The following is an 11361-nucleotide window of genomic DNA, read 5'->3' on the forward strand; positions in this document are numbered from 1 at the left end:
GCCAGACATATTCATCGGATTAAGAGAGGAGCTGCTAAAATGCCATTACAAAGCAGCAAACAGGTATTTGAAGCTGCTGGTGCCTCTGGAGTCCTGAGAACCTCAAAGTGTAGGATTCTCCATGGAGGCTTGCAGTTGTGCATAAACCTACTATTCGACCACCCCTAACCAATGCTCACAAGCAGAAACAGTTGCAGTGGGCCCAGAAATACATGAAGACTAATTTTCAAACAGTCTTGTTTACTGATGAGTGCCGTGCAACCCTGGATGGTCCAGATGGATGGATTAGTGGATGGCCACCATGTCCCAATAAGGCTGCGTCGTCAGCAAGGAGGTGGAGGAATCATGTTTTGGGCCGGAATCATTGGGAGAGAGCTGGTAGGCCCCTTTAGGGTCCCTGAGGGGGTGAAAATGACCTCTGCAAAGTATATAGAGTTTCTGACTGACCACTTTCTTCCATGGTACAAAAAGAAGAACCGTGCCTTCCATAGCAAAATCATCTTCATGCATGACAATGCACAATCTCATGCTGCAAACAATACCTCTGTATCATTGGCTGCTATGGGCATAAAAGGAGAAAAACCAACGCATTCTCATCCTTGGGCGTCATATACTGACGCTTTTGACATTTCGTCGACATCGAACGCACATGGCACCCTTTAGCGTCAATATGACACGCACAGAGCTTTGTTCGGTTATGGGTAGGTTTAGGTCTGGTGTAGGGTTAGGGTTAGACCGCTTGGAGGCGCCTTCTGGCCCATTTCTATCTGCGTCTCATATTGACGCTAAAGGGTGCCATGTGCGTTCGATGTCGCCGAAATGTCAAAAGCGTCAATATATGACGCCCTAGGATGAGAACGGGCTGGAAAAACTCATGGTGTGGCCCCCATCCTCCCCTGACACTCAACCCTATTGAGAACCTTTGGAGCATCCTCAAGCAAAATATCTATGAGGGTGGGAGGCAGTTTGCATCAAAACAGCAGCTCTGGGAGGCTATTCTGACATCCTGCAAAGAAATTCAAGCAGAAACTCTCCATGAACTCACAAGTTCAATGGATGCAAGAATTGTGAAGGTGATATCAAAGAAGGAGTCCTATGTTAACATGTAACTTGCCCTGTTAAGATGTGTTTGGTTGAAATAACTTTTGATTTCAGTAAATATGACCTCATAATGCTGCAAATTCAACAAATGACCATTTTCAGTTCATTAAAACCTATAAAAAAAAATTCAAACTCTGTTGTGCATAATAATTTGGAACAGAGCATTTTGAGTTTTTTATTTTTGAAAAAAATACTGTTTTCGTTGGGTGGTTTGTTCAATGAAATTCGACTTATACCCTAACGGTTGGTGTCTTGAAAATTATGCTGACTGTCATTTGCAAAATCAGTGTAAAATATAATTTGCATAATAATTTGGAACGCAGTGTAAACTAATGTAAAACAAGTAAAGGGAGTAATGTAACTAATGTAAAACAAGCTGCACTGATTGCGATGGCAACTCTTGCTAGATGAGCAGAGCACACGCTCATCCAGCACGAGTTGCCGTCGCAATCAGTGCAGCACGAATCACAGTTCACTGATCGCGTGACGATGGCAGAGGATTAGTCTGAAATGTCTTATCTTGTGGATTGTGCGCTCAGCACCGCTGCTCCATATACACATGGTATGCGTGATCACGAATTTGAAAGTGAAAGTAAAACACAAGCTCCCTGATGCGCATTGCGCACAAATTAGGCTGCATACATACAATAGTCTGTCTATCTCCCAATACTCATCTCTGGACTGTTTATTTGCGGCTATGGTCTCTGTTTTGGTCTCTGTTTGCACTTCGAATATTGAGAGAGTACTGTAACATCTTAAGGACAACAGACAAGGGAGGCTCCGTTTATGAAGTTATAATCGGACCGCAAGAACAACTGTAGAGACAAACGCACCAGTCTTGTTTATCTCTACCCGGCCTTTTCCAAACTCACCGTATTAACCTTATAACTGCCGGTGCAAAATAAAACAGCAATTTCACAACAATTATATAGAGCTGGTAAGTCCCGCCCATCCGTAAAACCCCAAGTGGACCTCTAGGTTGAAAAATCGTCAATGCAAGTGAATGGGAGAAAATAATTATTTTCTGGTCCCGTTTGAAATGTGCCATGAATGTGAACGTATGTTGTCTGTGAATTTTTTATATAACTTTTCATGTTACGAGTTTGACAGTATATGGTATGATTCTTCAGCTAGCAGTTGTGGAAAAGACATAACGAGAAAGACTACATCACCTATGTAACGTCACCCCATAAAGTTGACTTACCCGTGGTTTTCACCAACCTCAACGATTTTGTCCTCTCCCTGAAAGAAGGCGGTGAAGTGCACCAAAGACACAGCCATGTTTAGCGGGATCCGTGAGCTAGTGTCCGTGTGCGAGTGGTGGTGACGTTTCAAACGCGTCGAAAGCAGCGAAGAGTTGTAGTCCACAAAGTGCTCTCACACAAAGTCTAACCGTATCAAACTTCTACCCGCTAAATTGTAGCATTCTTTACACGAAAATTTATATAAAAAATTCACAGACAACATATGTTCACATTCTTGGCAAAATTCAAACGGGACCAGAAAATAATTATTTTCTCCCATTCACTTGCATTGACGATTTTTGAACCTAGAGGTCCAGGGGGATTAGCGGAAGGGGCGGGACTTACCAGCTCTATAGAGTCTGTGTGCTAACTTTGATTATGGTTGCACTTGCACTTATTGTTTGCACTTAATAAGACTAAGAGAAAACTGTTATTTATTTTTGTTATTTATACTGTTTTTATTTCTCTGTTCAATTTATGTAAAGGAGTTCAGTTAGGAGGTCACACACAGCCTCAATCAGAAGTTCTGAAAGCTCTTAAATATACAGTAAGGTCTGAAGAGTGTGAAATGTGAAATCATACAGGAGAAAAGCCAGTCAGTAAAAACATTTTACAGTGCTTGTATATTGTTTTGCTTCAATGCATTTGATAGTTCATACTCATAAAGTAGACCTGAAATGACATGCATTAGCATATTATTAGTTAAAACATTGTAAAATGCACCTGCATTCTATTTTTCCAGTCATGAATTTTGTCATTGAGGATTTCTGAATTTTTTTGCAAAAATCTCATCTCGTCTTGTTCTCGTGATATAAGTGTCTCGTCACACTCCTACTATGCAGTGTTTCTAGTGCTCTAGATTTTCAGGTAGGTTCATTTCATTTGTATCTTTTTTTTTATTGTAGTTTTTTTTGTCCTATTGCCTGTAATAGGTTTCTTTGTTCTTTTTTTTATCATTGACTGTTTACTTGTCTTCAGTAAGCTTGTTATGTAATGTTAGTTAGGCTAGTATTACTCATATCGTAATATGAGATTCTGATCATATCGCTGACCCCTACCCTGTTGAATAAAATAATTATTAATTTCTTTCAAAAGAAAAAAAAACTGTGCCCAAACTTTTGACCTGTAATTTAGCTACACAAAGATATAATTTGTCTATTCTCAGCTGTTTACCTTCAACTGTGCTTATGGTTGGTCAACAGACATACAAAATCAGTGTTTTTAGTTGTCACAGCTACACTTTAGCTATGCAATACAGTGTGAAACAGCAGATGCATGTAGAAGTGTGTGGCTAACAAGCCGAAGGCAGTACTTCAGGGACATGTGACTCATCTATTTCTCCAACACCTCTGGATGCTATATAACAGACACTGGGTACACTTCCTGATTTAGTATTCTGTCTCCCCCCTCTCTGTCTTTGCATCTGTCTCTTTCTCATTCTGTCTGTCTCTTCCTCACAGTAAGAACAGAGTAGGACAACTCAAGAATGTACAGGTCTATGCAACAAAACACAAAGGGAGATAAAACGGCCATCATCTACACAGGATCTTTATTACATTATTTATTTCACCACTGTGTTCCATGTTGAGCAAAGGGGACGTGCATGAAGATGTACGATGGTAAAAACTTTAAATTAAGTAAAAGAAAAGATGCTGAATAAATTAAAGAGTGTCCATGTTAAATAAGTGTTAATGCTTTTATCAAGTCACATTAAAATTCTAATTAATAGCAAGAATTGCAAGTTTTGAAAGAAGTCCCGCAAGGCTCAGGTTTAGGTCCTGTGACATTTACTACTTTATAATGTTGTCAGGTCATGCTGTGCACTGTATTGCAAATATATTTAATGGTATTCACATTTAAAAAGTGTTTTGAAAGCTTATTCAAATTCGATTTTTAATCTGGGAACAAACTGCTGGAACCTTGCTAGATAATATTCTACACTTCAAACTAAATGTAGACAACTAATGATAATTTAACATCAGCTGAGGAATTAATCAAGTAGACAACTGAGAATTACATTTATAGAGTTCAACAGCCTTACAATTGTGATTTATTCACATGCAACAGTAGCTGCAATTTTTTCATGATTACTGGTGGCCACTCTTGGTCACTTTATAATTTAACATTTCCAAGCCAAATTCCTCGTTATATTTCCCACTGTTCCCAAAGAGATACAAACTCATGGGTGGGCAACCAAGCGTGCAAATTCCATCTGTTCATACTGAATTGGAACAAAATTATGCACCATACTCCTGCAGTAACACAACACACTAACACTATATTTTATATTATCAGTGAGTGTTTTTTTACTGGTGTTTTATTTGCTTGTGTTTATGTAAGTGTACTATTTTTATCCTGTAATATTTATCATTTTTTATGGAGCACATGGCAACAGTGGACCATTGGTGATAAATAAATAATGAGCAAATAAGTACATCATGTCAGAAAGTGGTTCACATACTACTTAAAATCAGTTTCTGTTCTTGACATGCCAAAATGTCACATTAGAATCATTCATTTAATATTTAATTTAATTTTAAAATCACCATCAAACCAATTTTTTATTTATAAATCATTTATCTGTGCACAAGTAAATGTGTGCACATAAATAAACTACAGTTACTCCCAAGCACTTGTAAATCGAACATTTTCAAGAACTTTTGGGAAACCGTCCATAATTCTACGGCGATTCATATATGGCCGTTTTTGCAATGCACTTATGGTTGTGATGCTTTCGGGAAAAGCGTCCCTGTTCTGCCTCGGGTCCTTCATAAATCTATTCAGCGCTTTGAGATCTGTAAGAAAAGCCTGTGATAAGGGGCTGGCCAGTAGTTATTAGTTCTGAATTGGGTGAGTTAATGTCTTGTGATGTGAAGGAAAGAGCCACAGTATCTCTGACTGCAGAGTACCTTTCCTCCCTGCACCTCCACGGCACAGCACACCTAATAGGACTGAAGCAGCATGGAGGAAATGTGAAAATCAACTGAAGGGTGAAGGAAATGAATTGAAAGAAGGAAGAAAAAAATTGAGTCCTGCAAGAGGATGTCTCTGATAGATGAATGATTCACTGTCTCCAAACTATATCTGACTGTCATGTTCTGACAACATATTTCAGCCGCACCTAAGGGAACAGATTGAAATTGAACATGCTCAGGAGAGACAGGAGGGCAAGCTGGTACAGGACAGGAAATACTAGTTGTGTTTGCACAGGACAGGAGTTTGGGTCTTTGCTGTATCAAAGGGTTAGGTCAAGGTTTGGCTGGTTAGCACGGCCTTGTTATCCCCTGCTAGTAGATGTCATAGTTACACCATATGGCAGCAAACAGCATCTTTCAACACAAATCTTGATCCAGAGATGTTGAATCGATTCATTGAAACAAAACTAACAAAGTTTAGATCAGAGATGCTTCTGACACTTTAAAAAAGAAATTATGCAAAAAAAAAAAAAATCATCACAATGTTAATTATTTTTATTTCACTATGCAAAATCATAAAAAATCATCACAATGTTAATTATTTTTATTTCACTATGCAAAATCATCACAAATATATCATGAATATTCAGTATATCGCCCATTCCTAATGTCGGCCTTGAAACTAGAATGATGAATTCATCTCAGGGAATGATGAAAGCACTCAGATGCCTCATTTAAGCAGGCTACTAATTAATGACACAACGACTGACCATGATGGAAACTGTAATTTGCCACACAAGTCTTTAAATTATGTGATAATGGCTTTGTGAAAAATTCATGTTTCTTTTCTGAGACTCCACAGGGCGAGTGGTAACATTAGGGGCTCTCAGCCACAATGATAGACTTCAGTTCCCAATCAGCAACACAAATGACTTTGGCTGTGATGAGCAAATTACCAATCATCCGAAAGATGGAGAGTAAGAAAGGTCGAAAAAGTTGCAATGTCCGCCTCAACTTGTTCAAAACGTTTTTCTTTTTTCCATCCCTGTTGCTTCACAAGAAAATACCCTCCAGTGTCATAGTCACAAGGGGAAGTTGTCACAAAGGCAAAAGTTGTGAAAACTTTTCTCCGAACCTCAACTTCAACATCTTCACATTTTTATGTAACGATTGGTGACACGACTTAACACAATAAAACCATTCTGCTATACATTAAAACAAGGGTCAGCTATATAATGAAGGTTGATTTTAAGGTTGAATTGTATTAGCAGCACAAGGGTATTTTAATGTTGTAAATGTAATGTTTATCCAAAATAATGCTGCAGCCTTTTTGTAAGCTGCCACGATAATGTTTACACACTGCTGTGAAGCCAATAAATAGCCTGCCGTTAAATTAATATGCTATTTAATAAATCATTCCCATTCTAACAATTGGGCACGTTGTTACAAAAGGTCAGTGTGTGGTAGACAAACTCTTCTTTTTTTCTGCAGCTTTTTGTAGCCAAGATTTTAGTCTACACAGAAACTGGCTTTTCAAACAACTAGCTCATGCATTCTTTTCCCCAAAACTGTGCTCTGAACAAAGCTCATCATACTAGTTTTGTTCAAAAGTCAATAACTTTCATAAAGCAACCAAAAGCAATCCAAATAATTATTCGAAAGTCCTACCTTTCTGTAAACCAGCATGTTTGGCGAGTCGTCCGTCTCTCCGTTGCTATTTGGATGGAGGCTGTTGTTCTTCGCCATGGTTCAAAAACTCTGCAGAACAGCTACTCCAGTGGATATACACCTGATAGAGAGAAACAAGGCACACAACAAATAATGATACACCTGGCAGCTTAAAACACCAAATCTTGAATGAATGAATAAATTAAAGTATTTATGATAGTGCAACATTGCAGGACTAAAGATCAGATGACAGTGTCTTTGTGATAATCCCCACCTGATTGTGTCATTTCTGATGCTTTACCAACGATGTTTGAGTGAAACCATCATTTGGATTGCAATTATATTTGGATATCTTAAAACCATTTATTAGAGGATTTTTCACTCTCAAGGTTAAAATGAACAGATTAAAATTAAAACTGATGACAGCAGGTCACAGATCAAACACACTTCTCAGTTTTGCAGGATCGGTGGGACAGCCAATTAAATGCAAACACTGTTCCACCTCGCGCTGCATCCGTATGTCATGCATGTGAAGGCTTAATGGTGTGTCAAGCGAGATTCGCTGTCTTATCTTGCTTCAGACCGCCAGAAAATGGAGCAGGGAGCTAATTTTCGTGTAACCAAAAACGCACAGTCTTGCACAGACACTCGATTCTTTCAGAACCACAGACAGCTCCTCAGGCGGAACTGCAGACCCTTGCACGAGTCCTCAGAAACCTGGCATCACCAACAAAATGCACAACACAATCACAAAAGCATCACTCATGTTCACTCTCACCTCAAACACGCCCCGTCTCCCCTGATATATGGATCCGCGATCCCAGAGTGGAGCAAGCTCGTGCAGTTCGTCAGCTATCAGACGTATCATTTATTGGAAATATTACTGATCCTTTGCTTGATGCTGACGCGTTATCGCGCGCAGGGTTTCTGCTGAAGGACGGGGCACGCACGCGCCAGCGACAAGGGCACGCGCATCCAACCTTGAACCAATCCTGGAGCCTAAAAAAAAAAAGAGGAGGGAGTGCTTTTCTTTGAGGGATTTGGCATTTGTGTTTTGTAAATAATTCATAATATTTAAATAGCCCATTAAATAATATAATAAAGGCTAGCGGTAATACTCCTAATAAATTGTTATATTGCTTCGTTATTAAATTAAGAGACATAAAATTTCAATTATTCTATTAAACACTGGTAATCTGTTGGAAAAATCTGTTGGAGAGTGAGAATGTCTATATGGAAATGACTGTCTGTCTCCAGGTGGCATTTCCTGAAACAGACAAGGCATTTAATCACAAATGCAAACTGAAACTCTTGCCCAAAATGTGTATAAAAAAAAAAAAAAAATGCACTATTAAAAAAATTAGGGCTGAGACTGAAAACATTCTCTGACCCTGAAAGTGGAACCCTGAGCATTCTGGTTCTTTTCATTTGGACTTCAGTAAACAGAAAATGTGCAAAATATTAATACATGTGTGTGTACCTTGTAATGTGCACTTTTTAAGGAGCTATAGAGCTAACCTGAAATATTTTTGAAAAATAAAAATGGCCAAGCATCCTACACTGAACCTCTTGAGATGGAATGACCCTAAGAATGAGCCCTTCACCATTATTGTTCTCTATGACAGGGTAAAAGGCCCCTTGAATGTAATTTTCTCCTAACACTACATTGCAACAAGGCCACTACAGTATTTTCTTAAACGCCTAGTAGCCTAACACAACACAATGTTGCAATGGATGTGCAAAGTGAGCCATTGACTGCTTTTAGTTTCTTTCATACTTTGAGACCAGATAAAAACACATTTCCTTAAGGGTGGTCTTTAGACTCAGAGTACCAAAATCAAGAATTCATACATTTTTCATTTCTATTCTTAGTGTGGATCAAATGATCACAGATGGGCACGGAAGTCTACAAAAGACAGGTTAAAGTCATCATTAATCACTCTGCTACTCCCTTGTGCATTTTAACAATCTAATGCACACTGCAACATCGACCTGAGGGTAAATTGAGAGAACCTAAAACAAATGTGGCAGAAACTATGCAGCTGTTGTACATTGTTAAGCAATGCATACTTTCTGTTACTATTATTTAATTCATTAATTAAGAGACATTACTGCATTTACAGTTACCATCTATTAGGGGTGTGAGATATATATAGTCTATGATATTATCGTGATTGTTGTTTTAACAATGTGTGATCTGACATTATCACGTACTCTATGTCCCTCTCTTTACAAAAGCACACAGAGAGTGCACACATACACTATGTAGTCCAGTAGGTTAGACAAGTGAGCTTGCTCATTTAGAATGCAACCTTTTACTGTGTGATTTAAAAAGCATTTATAATGCCCCCAATTTTCAATAAAATGGGGCAAAAATACCTCTGTATGTCTTTAATATTTATATCATTTATTAATCAAAATCACAGAGTGCAGTTTTTTTTCTCCAAATATCAGCATGATTACAAATGCGATGTTGATTTTATACAGCAGTTCAATAAACAATAAGTTAATATTAAGTGACTTACATTTTAGACACAATATTGCCTGTTTTTGCTTTTTTTCACCAATGAAAACAGTTTCAAAGCCACAGGACTGTTTAGTGTCTCGTTACTGAATGAATAAATCGTTTGAATGAATGATGCAATGACTCATTCAAATGCTTTGTCGAATGAATTGGTTGAAACTCAATGGCTGCGTTTGAAATCGCATACTCTCTTGAGTAAGTTACATCACGACCACTATAAAAGTATGTTCTATATAGTATGAATGTGTGTAGTATGAATGTAATCTGGACATTCTACATTCTCCATGTTGTCATTATCATGTGACCTACCAGAGTGACAGTGTCAGTTACGTCGCTTCACTGCCATTCATAAATCCTCTCCCGTGGCCTCATGGGATAGTAAAGTGTCCATTGTATGCACACTTCAGAATCTTGCCGGAAGTAATAGATCATCCAGGTACTTTTTGCCTACTCTTTTATGAATACTGTGAATTCGGACATACTTATTTTGTCACATACTGTTTTTCGCCGACTATATAGTAGGGAAGTATGCGGTTTCAGATGTAGCCGATGTTCTCACTCATTTACAGTGACTTGCTTCCACTTGGCAGTTTTAATTTCACATTTAAAGTATCTTTTCATTTTTAATTTCAAAATATCAATATTCAACATTTTATTTTTAAAACATTATTTATGCATTTGTAACTGCAGGTTAAATACATTCATGTCCCTCTGAGCTGTATTAAACAGCCCACAGTAAATGCAAGTGGTGCTCACTGCAGAGCCAGATGACGTCCAGCTCCCCCTCTCTTGATGGCAGGAGTTAAGGTATAGGGTTGTGGTTGGATATTTCCTCTCTGCATTGCAAAAAATAATTTTGTTGATACTGATTTCATTTGATTGGTAACAGCCATATTGTGTCTTATTATTCTAATTGAATTTATTGATTAAATGTAAGAATTTGACACAGAAGATGATGCATACATTTAATTAGGTTAAAAAATGGCTTTATAAAGGTAAAATGCCCATAAAAGGTAAAAATCTATTTAAACTTATTGAAAAAAAGAAGATAATTTCTGTCAACTGATCGCCGCACAAAATGACGAATATTAAAAGCTTTGAGAGTCAGCTGTCAACGGCAGTCCTAAACCTGCCATGTACCAACACAATAAACACTATCAGCAAAATATTGTATAATTATTATTATCGATAAAATATTAAGATATCATTTGTTTTTGTCAATATCAAACATCCCTACCATCTATATAACTAACCTACAACTAACTGTTTCTATTTGCATGTGTTTTTTTCTATTTGCATGTGTTTTTTTCTGTTTGCATGCGTTTTTTTTCTGTTTGCATGTGTTTTCTTCATTTGCAGCGCGTTGAGCTCTCTCGGCCACCGTAGTTAGGTGCTTTTAATTGGAAATTACCTACAGTGCAGTTCCACTCAGATAACCTGGAGATATGTTGCTTTGTCCTATTAATTACCATTGAGGTCATGTTAGTATAGCCTACTTCTTCTTAAAGATGCCAAAATTATATTTTAGAACATGTACCATGGATCAAAAATCTGTATGTCTTATCTTACACTTGGGAGCATCCAAGTTTTGTCCAATAAACTGCTCTCTAGAATGAGAACGTTCCCTCCCTCCCCAACAATTCTGAGACCCTGAGCAAAAGCAAATCAGCTTGAACCTGTTTTGAACCTGCATTCAGAATACATCCCATTCATCAAACTACTACACGACAATACGTCCATTAAATACATAAAAATATCTATCCATCCATCCATCGAAGAATATTTTAACATCTTCAAATAAAAAATGTTTTAAAAAATTACCTGCCATAAACTCAATCATTCTCATCCTAGTACGCAACCAGCGTGCAACTACAAGCCTGCTCTGCACTGCTCCGCCCTGTGACCCTGT

The 11361-nt window shown here is 37.9% G+C and overlaps 1 protein-coding gene across 1 annotated transcript in view; it reads right to left on the reverse strand.

The window, feature by feature from the left end:
- rgs7a (regulator of G protein signaling 7a) overlaps window positions 1–11351 on the reverse strand; it is a 67541-nt gene extending 56190 nt beyond the window's left edge. Inside the window, exons 1-3 of the mRNA XM_081347439.1 lie at window positions 11274–11351; window positions 7707–7927; window positions 6929–7049 (exon numbers count right to left, since the gene is read on the reverse strand). Of these exons, the coding sequence (XP_081203565.1) occupies window positions 6929–7006 (78 nt within the window). The 5' untranslated portion in view covers window positions 7007–7049; window positions 7707–7927; window positions 11274–11351. The remainder of the gene's footprint in view (window positions 1–6928; window positions 7050–7706; window positions 7928–11273) is intronic.
- Between the last annotated feature and the right edge of the window lie 10 nt (window positions 11352–11361).

The sequence above is a fragment of the Scardinius erythrophthalmus genome, assembly GCF_964197995.2.
Source record: "Scardinius erythrophthalmus genome assembly, chromosome: 19".
NCBI lineage: Eukaryota > Metazoa > Chordata > Actinopteri > Cypriniformes > Leuciscidae > Scardinius > Scardinius erythrophthalmus.